Source organism: Herpailurus yagouaroundi, unplaced genomic scaffold (genome assembly GCF_014898765.1).
Source record: "Herpailurus yagouaroundi ecotype Mexico unplaced genomic scaffold, PumYag 159, whole genome shotgun sequence".
Lineage (NCBI taxonomy): Eukaryota > Metazoa > Chordata > Mammalia > Carnivora > Felidae > Herpailurus > Herpailurus yagouaroundi.
In genome coordinates, this window is record NW_024412400.1 from 41,308,801 (window position 1) to 41,330,772 (window position 21,972).

The following is a 21,972-nucleotide window of genomic DNA, read 5'->3' on the forward strand; positions in this document are numbered from 1 at the left end:
CTGTCCCAAAAATAAATAAACGTTGAAAAAAAAATTAAAAAAAAAAAAGATGCACTTGTCTGTGCATCTTTTAAAGCTCAATAAAATTGAAAAAAATTATCTAAAAATTGACACTATAGGGCACCTGGGTGGCTCAGTTGGTTAAGCATCTGACTTTGGCTCAGTTCATGATCTCACGGTTCACGGGTTCAAGCCCCGCATCGGGCTCTGTGCTGACAGCTCGGAGCCTGGAGCCTGCTTAAGATTCTGTGTCTCCCTGTCTCTCTCTGCCCCTCCCCCACTCATGTGCTTGCTCTCGCTCTCGCTCTCTCTCAAAATAAATAAACATTTAAAAAGTTTTTTTTAATTGACATTATAATGTCAATGGTTTCATTGAGTTTTCTGAGGACATTATTGCTCATTGTTCATTCACAGAGTAACAATGACTTAACAAAACATGAAGTGTAAAAGCGACAACCAGATATGCTTCCACTCTGAAATAAATTCTTTATCCTTGTTACAACCATAAATTCTTTTGCATCGTTTTTTTTCACATCAGAGTACTTCAAGACCAAAAGTTTCCAAAGATGATAATTTAATGACCTAATATCCCAGGTAGTAAACAGTAAGAACAAACTAATGCTCCTGAATTCAGCACCGAGTGTTCCCAACAGCCAATAGTGCAGATACACTGCTGTGATATCTGAATGGAGGAGTAAGGAGACTATTCCACATGCTTTTCCCAGCCAGACTTACTTGCTCTCAAAAAGCCTGGTAATATGCCAAGGCTGTAGTAACGCATCAGACAACATTCAATAACTTTTTATATATGAGTTATTTTGTAAAATAAGCCACACGATTCCTCATCTCTATAAAAATAAAAACCCCATGAAGTTTTAAAAATTATTTTAGAGCGGCACCTGGCTGGCTCGGTTAAGCGGCGGACTCTTGGTTTTGGCTCAGGTCATGATCTCAAAGTTTGTGGGTTTGAGCTCCGGGCTGAGCTCTGAGCTGACACTGCAGAGCCTGCTTGGGATTTTCTGTCTCTCCCTCTCTCTCTGCCCCTCCCCCGCTTGTGCTCTGTCTCTCTCAAAATAAATAAATAAACTTTACAAAAATTTACTTTAGCAAGAATAGTGTAAGTTTATACTTGTGGCAGAGGTGCTAACTGACCCTCATATACATTCCCCAGCCTTTATTTCAATAAAGGAATCCCCCTGTGTTAACTGGGCACATGGTCACCTTATTAAAGACTACTCTGAAGCTAGATGTGGGCACATGTCTAAGTCTGTCCAGCGGAATTTGAGTGGAACTGGTGTGCTTCTGTAATCTCCAGAACCTGTACTGTAAAAAGGAAGTTGCCTTCCCTCTGTTCCTTTCCTCTCTTTACCCTTCATGGTGAACTACACTTTACAAGTAAAAAGTACTCGACATACACAAACCCTCACCAAATAGTACACTTCTGAGTCTTAAACAAAACTAAACAAAACACACGAGAGTAAAATGTTACTAATAGGCAACTACACTTAGTAAGTTTTTCAGTGAAGTTTTTTAGCCAAGTTTTTTAGAAAGAGAAAATAAGTTTGGGATCAGAGACGTAGACTACTTCTTTTCATTTTTATATTGTTCTGGAAAATTTAAATTTTATGATTTGTTACAGAAAATATCATCTCAAAATTAAAACTTATCTATATATATTCCTTTCCATACATGGCTTCTTCTTTCTTCCAGAATCAATAGGCAAGCTTCTGCTAATACTATTAATAACATAATCATGAAGGGACTCAGAGCATACAGTTTGAAGTCTTCTAGCTGTATGTCTAATTTCAGCTCTGCCATGTGCTGAGTAACCTTAGACAAGCTACTTAAATTCTTAATGCTTTAATTTCTTTATGTATAAAATGGGGGAGGAGGGCAGTACCTATCTCATCAAGTTACTGAATAAAAAATTAAGAACAACTCATGGCATGTTATAAGCACTCAACAAAGTTAAAAATTAACATTATTGTTACTAGATGAAAGGGACTGTAATAACGGGAGAGGCAGGAGGAAAACTCACTTTTAAGTTCATACCAATCTGTAGTTTATAATAATTTTATTTTTATATACACATATGTTAAGATAAATTTTAAATCAGAATACATGTGTTCTGACTAAAACCTCAAACTATCTTCTCCCTGCCTGTTGATTGAAAAAGCTGAATTAATCTAACTGTACAAAATAATATTTATAAAAATATATCTATTTCCTCTTTTTCTTATAAATAAGTACAACTTAGTTCCTCAGCATGACCACTTTAGATTTGACCACGAATCCTATCTTACTTTCCTGAAGTAGGAAAGAAGACCAGTGTCATGGGTAATTCAGCCACGAGAGGCAAGACAAATAAATCAAACCTTCTGAGACACAGACTGCCCTTCAAGTTGCAGAAGACTCCCAACACATTGCCTAGAGATGGAAAAAAGGGATTATTATGTCAGAGAATCACATGATTGGGAGACTTGGGCCAACGGATTCAGAAATTTTGTAGGTAGCATCACATCTTCAGAGGTAGAAATGCACATTTGGAAAGTGAATATTTTCTGTCTTTATAAACCTGGTGAAGACTATAGTATCTACACCATCTATCTGAAACTATTAGCAGAATCCAGTAGCTTGAAAGGGAGTTGTAGCAACTTCTACTTTTATGATTTAGTAGTTGATAAGCAAGCATTACCTTTATAACACAAAATAATTATTTTCAACTTATTTATTTATTTTGAGAGAGACAGACACAGCCTGAGTCGGGGAGGGGCAGAGAGAGGGAGAGAGAATCCCAAGCAAGTTCCACAATGGCAGCACAGAGACCGATGCAAGGCTCAAACTCACGAACCATGAGATCATGACCTGAGCTGAAACCAAAAAGAGTTGGACACAACTGACTGAGCCACCCGGGTACCCCCCAAAAATAATTATTTTAAAGCAAAATGTAAAGGCAAAGATTATGTTCACACAATCCAAGTGAGAATTTAACTCTGAATAAAAATTTAAGGTAGCTAAAACTTTCCCATTTTATTTTAGTGGCATCGTTATTTCCATGTTTAAGGATTTTAGAACAGTTCTCTGAATTGACTTAAAACTTTTCAAATGGCAAGAAAGTTTTTCTACTTAAAATTACGTTGGCCACAACAACCCAAATAATCAAATTTTTTAAAATGCACAACGGTCATAAAAATAATTCTCACAGGAATTTGGTCCATTTAAATACGAAAAATAAAATAAAATTTTCCATAGTTAACTGTGGTAAATATTCCTGGGTCCTGCAAAAACCATAAGGTCCCACCTTATGTGGTCATACTGAGTTCTCTAACAGACATGTCAGCATTCTATCTCTAACAGGTCATTCAAACTTTTACAAGTGTTTGCCCTTCTGTGTTCCCTGTTTCTGTGGCACCATCAACCACACAGTCGCCCAAGCTGAAAATCTTTCATCCAGCCTTACCTCCTCCCTTTCTATGCCCTCTCGAATCAAATATTTCACCAAATCCTATTGACTCCATCTACTTAATCTATTTATCATTCAAATCTTCTCCACCCTTTCTAGAAGACACTGGACTAGATTAATTCCAAAACCCTACAAGCCTCTGCGTTACCCATCTCCTCACTTCTGATAAGGACTCAGGGACAAACTCTCCTGAAAATCATTCTGTGCTAGTCCTCAGGCTGGATCAGTAGTTCACAACTAGGTCTAAAGCAGGACTCTGCAAATATTTACACTCTAGCCTTTTACAGAAAATAATTTTGGCTTTGAGGGCAATATGGTCTCCGTTGCAAGGACTCGATTCTGCTGTTGTAGTGCAAAAGCAGCCAGAAACAATGACCATAGCTGTGTTCCAATAAAACTATTTATAAAAACAAGCAGTGGTCTGGCCCCTGGCTTACCAGCACCTGGCCTACAGAGTAAAGTCTAAAAGAATCAGCGTCACAATAACTTTCCATTAAGTAACCTGTTCCGAAACCAAACTGAACCATTTGATCTGTCATTCGCGTATTTTCTCAAGATGTTTCCATCTGCTTGGCACATCTTCTCCCAATCGGGTCCAAACCATTCCCATTTCAAATCTCACCTCCTTTAAAAACTTCTATTTGATTCACCTAAATAGAAGAGACCCTTTCCTTCCTTTTAGTTCCCACAGATCTTTTCCCTTCTCATTTCATGAAACATTGTATTTCTTCCCCTTCACACTGGGACTGCCTATCTTATACTAGACTGCCTATTCTTTCTTCATATGCCAGATCCACATTGTTATTCACCTGTGTATTCCTCTAGCTTTGTATCTGGGAGACAGTCAATAAATATTTGTTGAACAAATGAATAAACACATGAATGAATGAGTCATCCCAAGTCTTAGTAAGAAGCAAAAGCTACTGGGTAGCCAGAAAAGAAAGCAATAGAAGTGTTCCCTAATTTTATTTGTTCCTCCCGAATACAACACTTTCTTCATCATCATGGACATACGCTTAAGCCAAAAGTTATAAGCATTCAATCTCTTACCAGCTAGTCTAATGAAACCAAAGCACACAAGGAGCAATGCACCTGGTACTTCTGTCTTTAATCATGTCCTCATCTTAAATACCTATCTGTATTTTCATAGATAATACTGCAAACTGATGCTACGAGATCACTCCTTCTCTCTCTCTCTCCCCTCACAAAAAAAAAGTTAAAATGTCAACCAGGAGATGTCTGGCTGGCTTAGTTGGTACAGCTTATGACTCCTGATCTCAGGTTCATTCATGAGTTTGAATCCCACATTGGGTATGGAGCCTATTTAGAAAGAAAGAAAGAAAGAAAGAAAGAAAGAATGAATGAATGAATGAATAAATATTTTTAACAATGTCAACCCTGTTGAACTTGCAAAATAAATTACAATAAAATCACAGTATAAAATGATAAATACATTTCACTATAGGAATTTTGAAGGAAAGGGTAGGAATTAGCTCTTCTTAAAAAGCAGGTACTCTTTTAAAAAACAAATAATTCTGGGAGCATTTTCCTTCAAATGGTATCTACTTTCATTTCCTGTACAGTATTCCTACTGAGGCTGGGTAGAGGCAGGAGTCAGTCAGGACACTGCTTAGCTAGACAGTCATTTTCTCCAGACTGTTTCCTGAGAACGGCTAGGAGTAACACCTAACAGAGAAGGCAGCCAAGGTAGGAATGGTGGCAAGACGTCAAAGTAGCTCAAGCTGCCATAGCTCGAGGCACCGTCACTCACTTTTCTGGGTCAGTCTCCTTATTGCTAAAATCAGTAGTTAAAAGATGATTAAGTAAATGACAATTTTCCTTCTACTTTTAAATAATGCTTAAGTTTATCTCTGTAACGTTAGAACTTTCAAATCTGACACATACTTAGTACACAGCAAGTATTCACTAAATCAATGAGGGGGAAAAAGACTTAAAAATCGCCAACATTTATTATGCAGCTCCAGCATGCCAGATACAACATATACAGAGCTATGTATGAATAGAAAAATATATCCAGGTGACAAGATCTCTGTCCCACTCAGCACTTGCCGCCCACCCCCACCCCAACTCCAGTTCCAACCACATGACCAGCACTGTATTTTGCACATAACAGATACATGTTTACTCAAAAGAACAAACTTCAAGGAGCGGGCAATCTGGTTTGGGGAAAAACTATACATATGCATTATATATTATATATTATATATACAAACACATATAGTCAGGCAAGTTAGTGCATACAAGATTATACATATCAATCGAGAGACAGATGATATATACATATATACAAACATCCAATGCTTCTTTTGTGTACAATTTATTTCTTCCTCATTCCAACACACCAATTAATATACTCAGTACAAATTAACAAGAACATGTGAACAATCTGAAAAAACAAAAGTCACTCATTTCCTACATAATTCCTAAACATATTTCAGGCTATTCTGGGTAAGCCAGAAGACCGTGCAATACATTTACATGACAGCTAATGATTTTAATCTTTCCTTCAAAAAAGGAAAAAAGAAAAAAGCAATACTCAAACTAAGAACTCTGATGTATTTTGGCTTTCCTTCATACTAATATAATGAAATGTTGTCCATTGCTAATAACTAGGTTCTTTGTGTCTGCACAATTAAATTGTCATCGCTGACAGGAAGGAGGAGTCCATCAAATAAATCTGCCGTAGTTGGTTAAAATTATAGCCATCATACTTGAAAAGCTTTGCTTTCAGAAAATTTTTTTTCTATCTTCTGAATAAACTATGAAAGACAATATAAAATGCAGGCATTTTATACATACTGGGTATGTAATGAGCTACAAAAAGTATAAAATATTTATTTCATAAAATAAGATAGGATCTGGTCATCTGTAAAATTAATACACATAATGATACTTATGACTTGTATGACTTATATAAAATAATTTTATAAACAATTAGCAGAATGATATAATAAAACATAATATTTGACAGTTTTCTAAAAGTAAATGATTCTAAAAAGATTATGTCAACATGCAAGTTTTTCTGAAATCATATTATTTCTTCCAAATTAGATTTGTTCAGTTTTGTTTGCAGAATTAGTATAATATGAGAATTCTTTGAGCATGGGATCTGTGTTTCTCTCTTTTTTTTGCAGTGTTAACTTTAATGCCTAGATCATAGTTTGTACTCAAGACACGTGTACTAAATACAAAGTAAAAAAAATCTGTCCACTTATCTTACTTTTTCAGCAAAATAATATTTAATTAGGAGCCAAAGAAACAAACATTAGCTTACATGGGAAAGATCAGCAACAACAACATCATTATTTTCATGGCTTCTGACAATCAAAATTCTTTTTTTTTAAATAACTGCAACCTTTGAGATCTAGAAAATTTGGACACTTCTTGGCCTTCACCAATCGTTTTAGTATCTCCAAACGAATGAAGAAAATCTATCTTTAAAAGCAGTTTCAAAGTATCTACCATATTTCTTCTAAGATCTGTTTCTTGCTCTTTTAATGCCAGTTTCTGTTACCGAGTATTTATTGATACCTTGCTGTTTACCCAGACAATATTTAAATCAGGTACAGCCCTCAGCCTCACTGTCTGGAAATAAGGACAATTACAATTCAACATGAAGGTACATGGAAGCTAGCAATATACAAGGGGTAAGGCGTATATGTTAACAGAAAAGAATTTGTGACTAAGATTATTCCTGGATTTTCAGCCAGTGCCCTTTATCCTGGATCAATTTCCCAGGCCAGAGGCTTTACTTTATATTCATTTTATTTCTATATCAACTTTTACGTTATAACAGTAACTACCATTCTAGTTTTTTAAATTCAATCTTCCTTACTGCAATCTTTAGTGAGTAAGAGCTTATAAACTGCAAAGTCAATTCCTTTATCTTACCTCAAAATCATTTAGTTAATCATCTTTAAACAAATACTTTAATGAACCAAGCAGTTTCTATATACCCAAATCCTTGGGTAGTTATTTTAATAGAGGAAATATTCCTTTTGGTGAGGCCAATAACCACCCCTGAATATGTCTTTTAAATATTTCATATATTAGGAGTCTTTCAGAATGTAGCCCATCAGCATTCTGATTAATGGCATCATATTCATCACCAAAAAACAGAAATTTATGCTCAGTCCAAATTCAAAACAAAATAATTAATCACCTTTATTTCTAACAACTTTTCTTCTAAAGAATTTTCTCAAATGTATAAGAAAAAAATAAAACAAATCACTAAAGTTTTATTAGATACTGACACCCAAAATAGAATTCCACCACATGCGTATTCTGGGGTCTGGACTCTGGCTGGTTTATATTTTATTATATCTAGTACAGAGCAAACTTGTGGGGATATTCAATTTGTATCACTCACAATAAAACACTTTTTGTTACTTACTGGCCTACATATTATTTAAAAAAAATACTACCTACTATATAATAATAATTAGGCCTGACCATCTGTCTTCAATGTGACTGAAGTAAAAGAAATACATAATTTACAAGGTAATTCTAAAAGTAATGCAATGTACCCTGTATTAAAACTCAAAGTGCTCAGTTACTTTGATTAAGGTGAATTATAAAATCTTTACGGAATAATTTTTCTCCATACCGGAATGTGCAGCTATCAAGTTATAATATTTGTCCTCAAAATCTTCATGAGCCTAGTCCAAAAGAACTCATTGCACTCCATCCATTAAAAGTTACCAAATTCATTATGATTGGAATTATCCATTACAATTATATTAAATAAATTCATCTAATCAAGGAGAGATGGTCAGCTTTACAAACCATCTAATTTATATTAACACACACACACACACACACACACACACACACACACTCCAGCATCAAATAACTTGAAAAAAAGTTTATGGTACTTTCTCATATGGATAGCTTCAATTTTCATTTTAAGAATCCAAACCCTTGCCAAATACTTGTTTTTATCTAAATTAAATATGATAAATCTTACTCTATATAGTACATTTATAAACATCTTGTCTCTAATTCTAAATTTTCATCCAGAAGTCAGTTTAGAATACATATTCCCGGGGCGCCTGGGTGGCGCAGTCGGTTAAGCGTCCGACTTCAGCCAGGTCACGATCTCGCGGTCCGTGAGTTTGAGCCCCGCATCAGGCTCTGGGCTGATGGCTCAGAGCCTGGAGCCTGTTTCCGATTCTGTGTCTCCCTCTCTCTCTGCCCCTCCCCCGTTCATGCTGTCTCTCTCTGTCCCAAAAATAAATAAACGTTGAAAAAAAAAATTTAAAAAAAAAAAAAAAGAATACATATTCCCATGGAAGCAGTGTTATAAAATTGTTCCCAAATTAATTCACAAGAGCGTGTCTAAACAAACACAAGGGATTATTTGGAGGTGTTAGAAATGCTCTAAAATTGAGAAGTGATGATAATTGCACAACTCTAAGATGACTAAAAATCATTGAATTTTACACTTAAAATGAGTGTATGTAATGGTATACAATTTATACCTGGAGAGAGGTTTTTTTGACAAAGCCTATCCAAACTATACAAACCATTAAGTACATAAATGTTTGTATGTTTTCATACAGTGGTGACCTATGCTTCCATAAAACGAATTATTACAGTTGAGTTGTCCTAAGGAAATGACCTAAGGGGCACCTGAATGGCTCACGTGGTTAAGTGTCTGACTCGATTTCGGCTCAGGTCAGGATCCCAGGATTATGGGATGGAGCCCTGCGTCAGGCTAGGTGCAGAGCGTGAAGCCTGCTTAAGATTCTCTCCCTCTCTCTCGGCCCCTCCCCCCACTATTGCTCTCTAATAAAAAAAAATATATTTAAAAGAAAAGAAAACCACACAAGAAACAGGAATTTGATTTATAAAAAAATTAATAATTCTACCTTTCTGAATTCTACCTTTGACCAAAGGTAAACTTAATTAGAAGATTAGCAGTTTTGTTACAGAACGGGTATCCTAGTTCAAGTAATTTAAAAATAGCCTTATCCATTTCTCTCAGACCTTAGATTATGCATAATTTTCAACTATATTCATCACTCTGTACATGACACTTTTTTTAAAGGGTGCTGTTTAAACAAATAAATAAGAGGAGAAAAAAGCTCTAATGTGGCAGCACCTGCCCATCCCTCTTTACCTCAGTTACTTTCTCATGATCCCTAGGCTCTTCCAGCAGAACAGACATGCTGGGTCAAGATAGAGAACATGTTACTGATTCTTCTCAGACAGTGGTTTGGCTGAGTTGGGTCTGCATATTTTCAGTTACCTGGCTGTTTTCACAGAGGAAAGTGTCAGAAATTTTGTCTGTTTGGTTCACTGATATATCCCAAACACTAACAGTGCCTGACACACAAGTCTTCCATTTAAAATGTTACTGTTGTCTTTTTGTCATGCTGGGTCTTAAAATATCATCTAAATAAATAAATGCAACTGCAGGCGGCTTTCAGATATCTCGAAGTATCCCTTTCCTTAAGAAAAACAAACTGGCACCTTATTAAACCAATTTTTCCCAAGGCTAAGTCCTGGATTGGGGGATGGGGGAGGTGGAGTGGGACAGGAGGGTAAAGGTAGAAGGAAACAGGTTCTTCCGAAAACACAAAAGGAGGCTTAAGGACCTAAAACCATTACTGGCTCATATGTGGTAACTTGTACAAGGAGAATTTGCCTCGAAATGAAAATCAAAACGTACATGTGGCACCTTCAAGCTGACCAAATTGGCTATTTGAAGTCCACCATATTTTAAGTTTTTTTTTTTTTAATTTTTAAATGTTTATTCATTTTTGAGAGATGGAGAGAGAGCATGAGTGGGGGAGGGGCAGAGAGAGAAGGAGACAAACAGAATCTGAGGCAGGCTCCAGGCTCTGAGCTGTCAGCACAGAGCCCAATGCGGGGCTCAAACTAGCAAACCGAGAGATAAGGACCAGAGCCGAAGTTGTACGCTTAACCAACTGAGCTCCTCCTTAACCAACCCAGGTGCTCCTCCGCCATACTTTTAAACCAAAACATACTCAATATTTAATCTAAACAGTTATTGTGAGCTTTCTACTCTTTTCCAAAGGTAAATATATATATAATAATAGATTCTGTATAAAAATTCCCAGTACTTAAGCTGACACCAGCTATCCTACATCTCATGTTGTAAGAAGAGGTTAGCTATAAGCAGAACTTTATTTTTTTTTCCTCCAAGATATTAAGGAAATTCTATGGGGCACCTGGGTGGCTCAGTCAGTTAAGCCTCTGACTTTGGCTCAGATCATGATCTCTCGGTTCATGAGTTCGAGCCCCACATCTGGGTCTGTGTTGACAGCTCGGAGCCTGGAGCCTGCTTTGGATTCTGTGTCTCCCTCTCTCTATTCCTCCCCCGCTCATACTAGCTCGTTCTCTCTCACTCTCTCTCTCTCAGAAATAAAGAAACTTTAAAAAAAAAGGGTATTAAGGAAATTCTAAAGAAGCAAGTAATGTAGACCTTCTCAAAACTTTTAATGGTTGATGGCAGCGGGACTTTATTATGTGTATTTTCATTTCAAAATTTATGCCTTTCTTATATACATATTTGTATGAAATACATTACTCTTCCTTTTATCTGCAGTAGTAATGGTTTGGGATTTTCAAACTGAGGAAGAGATTCAAATAAGCTTTCCTAAGCATGGGGATTTGAAATAAGCAATTAATGACCAAAACATAAAAATAAAAAGGTGAAGAAAATGGAAGAAAGAAAGTAGCAAACACTAATGACTCATGACAATGACATTATAAAAACATGCAGAAAGAAGGTAAAAGAGGACAGTGGGCATTCCAAATCAAGGAGAAGGAAAATAAAACAGTATACAAAAAGATACTCACACACTGAAAAGACTTTTCTTCCTTAAAAAATAGACTTTATTATTTCTCACTTATAACTTTTCATGATCCGTTTCCTCCTGGTCAGCCAGGACCCAATGAGTTATTTTCCTCAACAGAAAACCTCAACATGATCTTTCTTCCATCTCAGGTCAGGATTAAAAGACGGATTTCACAAAAATGCTAGCTCATGCTATATTTTCTCATTGTTGCTTATGGTAACTCATTAGATTTGATGCATTACACAACTATGTTAGATGATGGTTTTCTAATTATGAGTAAAATCTACTTTTTAAGTTAATGATTCCTTGTGAATAAAATAAAAATAATCTGCAAATATGAATTTCAACTTTTTAATAATAATTTAATGTAGACTTAAAAATTCGTAAGTTATTTCTCTTACCACTCAGTAAACAAAACAACCAAATCCTCTTGATTAGCATAATGTTCCATGACTTCTTTCATTAATCTCACTTTTTGGCCCCCTCCAATACTATTAATTCCAGCACCACCTCTCCACTCTTCTCCTTGACCAAGGACCTATAAATGAAATCAACATTTTGTCACTGAGCAAAACTCAAGTTATAGCAGTATCACAGAAGTCATCAGCAACTTGTACAATAATACACAGTATGCACTCTTCAAACATTTCACTAAATCACTAAATCATGATGCTACAGAGAAAAAACACTTGATGCCTAGTTCAGGTCTTGATTCTTCAATGTTATCCATCCCATAAAATGTCATTCCTGATTTTACCATTTCAAAAGTAGAATCTAATCCAAGGAGGTCAAGGGGGGTAAGGAGCACAGAAAATATTTCTCATATCTTATTTCTACTTATTCAGACTAAAGTGAACAAGAAAATACAGAAACTTCCCATAATGCTTTTCAATCTGACAGGAAATCTGTACAACGAACACCAAAGCCAAGTCCAGAAGAGTTTTGGACAGGACTCTTAAGTGATTTTCTTACTGAAGCAAATCAGCTGTTCAAGCAAACACAGAGGGCATCAGGTCAGATGTCACCTTCTTTATAAAGTTTAAATTTACATTGCCCTCAAAAACTTAATAACAATTCATTAATGCAAGGAATTGCCTAAGCACAATTAATCAGAGCTAAATTTGTAGCTGTTCTCCTCACGGTCTGCCTCAGCCTCAGCAGCTGTCTCCCATATTGGAAGTACACGGAACCACACCTGGCTGTGAGGGAGCAGCAAGTATAGGTTCCCCTCCGCCACACACACACCCTGAATTTTAAATCCATCACAAATTCGGATGTTCCCAAGATAATGATTTTACTAGGAGATTTGTGAAATTAAGGGAGAATGAAATTAAACACAAGAGAAAGGGTAAAATAAATTTAGAAAATAATTTTTTATATCAAGATAGGTAATAGACAAAATGGACTTTCTTAATTTATTTATGTACTATTTTATTTATTTTCCCCATGATAAGGGTACACTTTAATCTCTATCCCCTATTTCCCCCACCCCTCACTCACCTCCCCTCTGGTAACCATCAGTTTGTTCTCTATAGTTAAGAGTCTATTTCTTGGTTTGTCTTTCTCTCATTTTTATTTTTCCTTTGTTTATTTGTTTTGTTTTTTAAATTCTACATACGAGTGAGATCATATGGTATTTGTCTTTCTCTGACTAACTTATTCCTCTTAGCATTATATTCTCTAGCTCTATGTTGCTGCAAATGGCAAGATTTCATTCTTTTTTATGGATGAATAATATTCCATTATATATAATTACCACACCTTCTTTATCCATTTATCTATCAATGGATACTGGGCTGTTTCCACAGTTTGGCTACTGTAAATAATGCTTCTATAAACACAGAAGTACATGTATCTCTTTGAATTAGTGTTTTTGTATTTTGGGGGTAAACCCCAGTAGTAGTGTATTTACTGGGTCATAAGGTAGTTCTATTTTTAATTTTTTGAGGAACCTTCACAGCATTTCTCACAGTGACTATACCAGTTTGCATTCCAAGTTTACATTACAGTTTACCATGCAAGAGGATTCCTTTTTCTCCACATCATCCCCAACACTTAATGTTTTTGATTTTAGCCATTCTGACAGGTGTGAGGTGGTATTTCATTGTGGTTTTGAGCTGCATTTCTTTGATGATTAGTGATGTTGAACATCTTTTCATATGTCTGTTGGTCATCAGTATGTCTCATTTGGAGAAATGTCTGTTCATGACTTCTGCCAATTTTTTAATTGCATTATTTGTTTTTTGGGTGTTAAGCTGTATCAGTTCTTTATATATTTGAGACACTAACCCTTTATCAGATATATCATTTGCAAATATATTCTCCCGTTCAGTAGGCTGCCTTTTAGTTTTGGTGCTTGTTAGAAAATAAACATTAGCTCCAACTTTGCTAAACATTGAACCAAATATAAACTCTGCTGGCAAAGTCCATGGGGCTCCCAGCCTCAGATTTCTAGTTATCACTTCATCACTGCACTCACTACTCTACTGCAGGTTGGGAATAAGTGCTAACAAGAAAACTCAAAACTGACATGTATCTGGATTCATACTGGGGCCAGTCTAGGAGAATTACTGGTCTGGTAGAACTATTAGTTTTTACCCTAAAAACTGGCCTCCTATGGCCCATGGTTTGCTACACTTCCATTCCAAAACCCTCTGAGCTTCTCCAATACTGCACTAATACCAGGCCTAGCCATATCCAAGAGCCTACACTGTGCAGTGCACTATGCTAAGCTCCATTTTCTATTTTCTTTCCACTCTATCAGTATGTCAAAATTCAGTGTGCATCAGAATCATGTAGAGGGCCTGTTAAAACACAGACTGCAGAGTTTGTGATTCAGTAGACCTGAAGTCGGGCCTGAGTATCTCCTTTCTAACAATTTCCCAGACGATGCTGATGTTGGTAGTCTGGGGTCCACGCTTTGAGAACTACTGCATTTCATAACGGGAAAACAGCAAGAATCACTCAAATGGGCTGGGGTCCAAGATTTAACATTTCATAGCCATATACCCTGGGGCAAGTTTTCCTCACCCATAAACCAAGTAATATCTAACATACGTGGTTTCAACAGCCTACCACATATAAAGTTCCAAACAGTGCCTCACACATAAGGAACATCCCACACCCTCCCCAGTACAAACTCTAATGATCCCTCCTCATTGTATTTCAGTATTATTTGGCATAATTTTACCCTGATTTCTCTGTTACTTCCATAATGCCTCCCATCAGTACATACTACTATATTTCTCCTCTATCCTAACAAACGTCTAACAGACTTCTCATTTATCCTGTAATAAATATCTGGGTGTTAACACTAGATCTCTTTTCCAGCAGAGTTTAGCCTCTTTACTAGCTGTTTTATATTATCATCCGTACCTAGTCTCCTAGGGGTTATGTAAGTGAATACTACCTTCCTTCTACATTACATACTAGAATAGCTCAATTTTCCCTAGGCGAAACAATCTTTCCTTCTTCTTTTTTGTTAAAGTTGTTTTTTGTTTCTTTGGTTGGCTTTTTGTTTCTTTGTGTGTGTTTTGCTTTTTAGTTTTTGGTTTTTTGTAAATGTCTTCAGTTTGTCGGTTGGTTTGTTTTCCTACCTGGGATACCTCCCCATCCGCCTCTTATTTGTGGAAAAGACCTGGCTGACAGATCCTCATTTCTATAAAAAAATAAATAAGTAAATAAAAAAGGCAGGCCTTTCACAGCTCAGTTTACTAGTTCTACTAAATTCCCCAGGTTTCCTCTGATCATTTATCAATGAGATATTCCCCTGGAGATCAGTCTTCTAAAAAAAAACCTTTTATACTTTTAATGTTCTCAAATTCCTCTAAAACAAACAACAAGAAAAGCAACTCTCAATAAGGAAACAGAAAAGGTATCCCCTTCACAGCCATGTTTCCCCTTCTCTATAAACAAAGAAACACACTATGACAGACATACCCATTATAGAAAAAAAAACTCTTCTTAGTAATGAAAAAAACTGTCAAATCTGCTATGCTGTGCTTGTACATGGCCCCTCAAAAGAAACATAAATATGTATAAACATATTTTTCTGTTGTTTCATAGAACATGTTTATATAAAGCATTGGCAAACAGGAAAAAATCATTGTCTAAGTGGCAGAGTATTAATAAGGCCAAAACGTATCCTTAAAACAATCAATTATATACACAAACTCAGTAATTATGTAACCAAATTTCAACTTCCTTGTGTAGACTGCAGATTGTGGCAGTAGGATCATTGGTATTTTTATGAAAAATGTACTTTAGTCACATATTCTAACATGTCTGCGAATTAAAAGATATACTGTACCTTCACAGTATAATTGAAGTATTTGGCTGACTGCATAAATCGATGGAATCCATCACTTTCTTTTGTTGCTACAGTTATGACTAATAATTTATCTGTAAAGACAGAAGGGACTAACATAAGATGGTTTTGCAAGAGGTTAAATGCTCCCACTTACAACCCACTACAGTGATTAGAGTCATTAAACCTACCCGCCTACCTCCTATTCATTTTCGTAATGAAAAGTCTTAGTAGCCACAACAACATATACATCGTCTTCACTGCTTTGTTGTTTATTTAGCAAATAAAGGAACCAAAATCAGGGCTGCCCTAGTAAATACACAGCTTTTAGTCACCATTCTATAATGGACAATTATTTTCAGTCCAACATAAAACCATTTGTCAGTAGGAGGAGGCAGACTTAAGTAATCATTCAAAACATCCATAAAAGCTATTAAGGAGAATGCTTATCAGGAAAAGGCATGCAGAAAAATGTATAAAAGAACAAAGTATATTAGCAAATATCAAAAGTGCTGGGACATTTCTTTTAACCTGAGGACACAGGAGGACTCACGGACTAAAAAAGCAAAAGTCAACATCTTTATAACATTCAATGCATTGAGCTGTACCGTTTGTCACCTGCATGTTGCTACCAATAACACAAAACTCACAAGGTATTAAATGTCTGCTAGGCAATAGGCAATTATTGGAAATAGCACTAATGCATTACAGAATTCAATTAGAAATAATTTCATATAAATCAAAGTAATTTTCCATCAAATTTTAAAAATAATTAAAATAATAAAATATAAATAGGTGCAATACACATGAAGAAATAATAAATTCAAACATTCACTAGTCAACTAAAGAAAGGAAAACGTTTCCATAAAGATAAATATCAACGTCCTTAGATTTTTTTCTGGAAAAAGGTATTTCTCACATAATTTTCACCACTATGAGAAATAAATATTCAAAGAAAAATAAGTTATTTTCATAAAGTTGACGGCAGCAGGTAAATATATTTTAAGAGCACTTTTGTACTTATTTTTTTTTAAGGACCAAGTTGTCTTTTTTTTTTTTTTTTTTTAGAGAGAGTGCGCGCATGCAAGCGCACACACACACAAACACACACACTTGCACGCACACGAGCAGGCGAGGAGCACAGAGAGAGGAAGATGGAGAATCTGAAGTGGGCTCCATGCTAACAGCAGCAAGCCTGACGTAGAGTTCGAACTCACAAACCATGAAATCATGACCTGAGCCGAATCAAGAGACAGACACCTAACCGACTGAACCATCTGGGTACCCAATTAACTGCTATTTTTTAAGAAACAAATTAGCTGTTATTTTTTAAGAAACAAAATTCAATTTGTAAAGTTTCAAGAGGGCTTAACTAAGAAAATATGACATATTACCATTCACAATAAATTTTAAAATGGAGACTACCAGATTTTATAAGAGTAAAAGAGCATACTTTAAAGTCTCTTTTCTCTGTAATAAAATTACTGTATTTAAAGATACCTTTCTTATCTTAACCTTCTATACATAGGTCATAAGAATTATCTACGAGTTTACATTTTGGTTAGATGGATTTTTACGCTTACCATTTTCAGTATAAAATTAGCAGCAAGGATTTCATCATCCTTAATAGGAAAAGTAATGTTGGCCAGACCACTGAGTAGACAGAAACGTTATACTAATCCAATGACTCAGAAGGCAAAGTTAAAAATGGGTAGTCTATGTCTGGCAATCTTATGCCAAATAAGGACTCCTACTGTTTCATTATTGTTGCTAATTACAAAAAAAAACAAATAGTGAATTAGTAACTTTGTTTTAAAAAAATGTATGATTAATAGCATTACATATAAATTTCTGTTTCCTTTTATCTGCTATTCAGTATCATTACTGTGATAAGAAACAAGTCTTATTTATAATAAATATATAATAAATATATTAGTATATTTATTATATATTAATATATTAATATATAATTTTATATTATAAAAATATAGTATATAATATAATAAATATTAATATTGTAAATATACTCTATAATGTATTGATATAATATATAAAATATAATATATAATATATTTTTTATAAATAAGATTTATTTCTTATCAGTTCAAAAGTCTAACTTTTTCACCATTTATGAAATCTTCTTGTCAAAAACTTTAACCTAAATTTGATATATACTTAGATTTCACAATTAACCTATAGAATCAGTGACAAAAGGGAAAAAAAATGGAAGGGAAATGGATACAGTATATTAACAGAATTAAGAGACAATTCAACCACATGTAAACCATGAACTTTATTTGGGTCCTGATTTAAAAAACTAACTGCAGAAAAGTATTTCTGAGAAAATTAGGAAAATCTGAACATGAATTGGATATTTGTTGACATTAGAAATTAGTTAATTTTTTATCATGTTAATGGCATTGACTTTTTTAGAGTCCTTATAATTTAGACACACATACTTAAGTATTTACCCAATGAAATAATATACAGTATTTACAATTTGTTTTAAAATTATCTGAGGTTGATGGGAGGCAATGGAGGAGGAGGATAAAGGTTAAACAAGACTGGCCATATGTAATGACTATTAAAAATGGATTCTTGGGGCGCCTGGGTGGCGCAGTCGGTTAAGCGTCCGACTTCAGCCAGGTCACGATCTCGCAGTCCGTGGGTTCAAGCCCCGCGTCAGGCTCTGGGCTGATGGCTCAGAGCCTGGAGCCTGTTTCCGATTCTGTGTCTCCCTCTCTCTGCCCCTCGCCTGTTCGTGCTCTGTCTCTCTCTGTCCCAAAAATAAATAAACATTGAAAAAAAAATTTTTAAATGGATTCTTTTTGTGTATGTTTGGAAACTCCTACAATTAAAAGAGAGTTCAACTTCATCTACAATCCCTCATTTTCCAATCAAAAAAATTATAGAAAAATAGACAATAGAAAACTTTTAACGGTCTAAATCATCTAAGTAAGAGGAAGGATGAAATAGCAGAAATTCTAACTAAACCATATTGTAATTTAAGCAACTATCATGAGTACATTACTCAATCCACCCACCACAACCAAAACGATAATATGAGATGATTGAGCAAGGAAATGAGCTTGAATAAAAGGCATCCATCAACAATTACCAAAATCAATCTACAATGGTGTCAAAGAAAAGACAAATGGAACCTCAACTGTGACCAAATGGAACCTCTGTTGCCACTGTCTGATCCTATTACAAAATAGATTAATACAGTTTGCATGGGCAAGAAACATGTAACACACCTATAGAGTGCGGTAGATTAGAACAACCATTTATCAGTGAAAATCACATCATGGCAAAAAACAAAAACTTCTGTCCTCATCTCTACAATCCCCCAAATGCCTATCATTATAGTAAGATTTAATAAATACTGAAGTGTTTAAATATATAGCACTCTATAAAAATTCAGGTGAATATCAGAAATTCTCCAAAAATCAAGTTGTCAATTTATTTAAAAATGCCAAAACATGCCATATTCTCTCTTATTAATACACTTCTGGGGGCTGTGGGAATGCACTGTTAAAGAGCCATCTTTTGGGGCACCTGGGTGGCTCAGTTGGTTGAGCGTCCAACTTCGGCTCAGGTCATGATCTCACGGCTCATGAGTTCTGGCCCCACGCCGGGCTCTGTGCTGACAGCTCGGAGCCTGGAGCCTGCTTCAGATTCTGTGCCTCCCTGTCTCTCTGCCCTAACCCACTCACATTCTGTCTCTGTCTCTCTCAAAAATAAATATTAAAAAAAAGTTTTTAAAAAAAAGAGCTATCTTTTTTCTCCAAGTAGTTATTTATAAAGAGCAGAATATATCAATATTTAGTGCAATTTTTGTTTTCAAAGACAAAGCATGAGTTTAAAATAGAAAGTGTTTTGTTAATATATCCTGTTTCCAAATTCTAAAGCAGCACATAAAATTCATCCGAAATTCATTATCTTAATGACAGACATCACATTAAGTAACTCAGCACCAGCCCAGCTGCTTTTGATCCCAATACTGAAGGATAACTCTCCTATCTTTCCAAGAAACTACACAGTCATACCAGTCCTTAATTTTAAATTGGAAAATATCAAGAAAAGTAATTCTACAACAGGACCTATGAGTATACTGTTTTCACTCTGCAACTAACTCATTTTATGACCAGATATGTCCTTCGTCTATAAAGATCAGTGACTCTCACTGATCTACTAAAGGAAGGTATCTTCTTAGTAATGGTTAGCATAGTGCAGGGGCCAGCAAACTTTTTCACTGTAAAAGGCCAAATTGTAAATATTTTAGGCTTTGTGGACCACATATAATCTCTGTCATGATTTTTTCTTTTTTTAAAATACTTTTAAATGTTATATTTATATATAAATATACATATATACAACACATATAACATACATATATGTATGTATTTGGTTTCTGGCTGTCTTTACAAAAACAATGGGCCAAATTTGGCCTAAGAGTCATAGTTTGCCACTGTAGTTGGCCATATGAATCTGAAGACAAATACCTGGGTTCAAATTCCAACTCTACCATTTATTTGTTAGAAGTTGGCCACCTATGTGTGTCTCATCTGTATCTCATCTATAATATGTGTGTAAGAATAGCTCCTGCCTGACAGGTTTGCTGTGATAATTAAATTAGTTAATATATGCAAACTGGCTGACACACTGTGAGGTCTACATATATCTACATATATAGTATCTTCTTATTCCTACTCACTAAATGCATAGATAAGGTGGGCTATATTAGTGAAATCTCAGCAGATTATAACTCCATCTCTTTCTCTACTAGAGTTATACACTCACGAATCTGATATCTCTTCCAACTCTAGATTTTATGATGCTAGTCATGACTGAAGCACACATACCCAACCTATATAAAAACAGTCTGCTTAAAAGTATCCATTCAAATATTTTAACAAGAAAATGCAGATATGCCCTCTCAAATGTTTACATGTCTCTCCATCTCCAAGCAAGCTATAATACTAACTCAAATTATGGTCATCACTAGCCCAGGCTTCTACAACAGCCTCCTAAACCCACTTAACCCACTCTAGTCATATCTCCACAAAGCAGCCAGAGTGAACTTTTCAAAACACCTAGATATCCAATCATGTCATTCCACTGCTAAACACCCTAAGTGGCTTTCCACTGCTCTTAGGATGGTGGCCAAGCTCTGTCACTTCAATGTAGTCCTTGACTGTGGCCCTCTCCAATATCATTCATTACCTCTCTCTCCTTTTTCTCTCTGCTCCAACTGCTCCAACTCTCTGCTCCAGGACTTTTTTTGATTCTCCAACAATGCTTGCTCCTTCTCACCCAAAGAGAAGAGCGTATGCTACATCATTATCTAATTCCCCTCTTGACCTCTTGATGGAGTCACTGCCTATTGAAATCTGAGGTTCTTACACATAGGCTATTTCCTTAGGGAGACCATCCCTGACCACTGCACTGTCTACCTATCTTTCAGAGAACTTAGCACAAATTGTACATTAACACTCATGATTATTATTTGAGATTAAAGTCTTTCCCCCGCGTTTGACTCTAAATGTCTAACAAGATGTCTTTTTCTGAACACTACACTCCAGGGTCTATTAGTGTTCAGCACCTAGTAGGTTCTTAATACACATTCGTTGGATGAATAGATTCAGGGATAAGTAATACTACGCTTCATGTAGATGTGTGTATAAAGCAATCTGTTTTCAACAAAATCCCTAGATTGTTAGCTCTATTATCTCCAATTCAAAAGTAAAGAAAGTTTTAAGTAAGTTAAACAATTTGGGGTGCCTGGGTGGCTCAGTTGGTTAAGCATCTGACTTTGGCTCAGGCCATGATCACACAGTTCGTTGAGTTCTAGCCCTGTATCAGGCTCTGTGCTGACAGCACGGGGCCTGCTTGGGATCCTCTTTTCCCCCTCTCTCTCTGCCCCTCCCCAACTTGCTTGCTCTCTCTCTCTCTCTCTCTCTCTCTCTCTCACTCTCAAAAATAAACTTTAACAAATAAATAAAGTTAAACAACTTCAGTGAAGTCACCCAACAAGTTACTAGTAAAGCCAGGAGTAGAACTTTCGTTATTCCTCAAAGTCCATTTCTTTCCAACGTTTCATGTGGACTTACTTGCTAGAGAGAAGTCAAGAGGCTAGAAGCAAACTTTGAGTTTTATTACATGTGTAGAAACGAGATAGCTTGGCAAGCCTGAAACTTCTATCCTTAGACCTGCTTGCAGCTTGGTCCTCGGCTGCCATCTGGAAAACTGAATTTGGGGAAGTTCCTACCATTCCCGGTAAGGATGGTTCACTGTGCCTAAATTGCACTAACAATGTACTTATGCTGAACACCTGCTTTCTTTCTAGAAGTCTG

At 35.7% G+C, this 21,972-nt stretch overlaps 1 protein-coding gene across 2 annotated transcripts in view; it reads right to left on the reverse strand.

Moving 5' to 3' along the window:
• The window catches only part of PLOD2 (procollagen-lysine,2-oxoglutarate 5-dioxygenase 2), a 101,236-nt gene that overhangs the window by 43,246 nt on the left and 36,018 nt on the right, over nucleotides 1-21,972 (reverse strand). For both annotated transcript variants that reach the window (XM_040480410.1, XM_040480409.1), the window contains exons 2-3: nucleotides 15,620-15,711; nucleotides 11,712-11,848 (exon numbers count right to left, since the gene is read on the reverse strand). In XM_040480410.1, coding sequence (XP_040336344.1) covers nucleotides 11,712-11,848; nucleotides 15,620-15,711 — 229 coding nt within the window. The remainder of the gene's footprint in view (nucleotides 1-11,711; nucleotides 11,849-15,619; nucleotides 15,712-21,972) is intronic.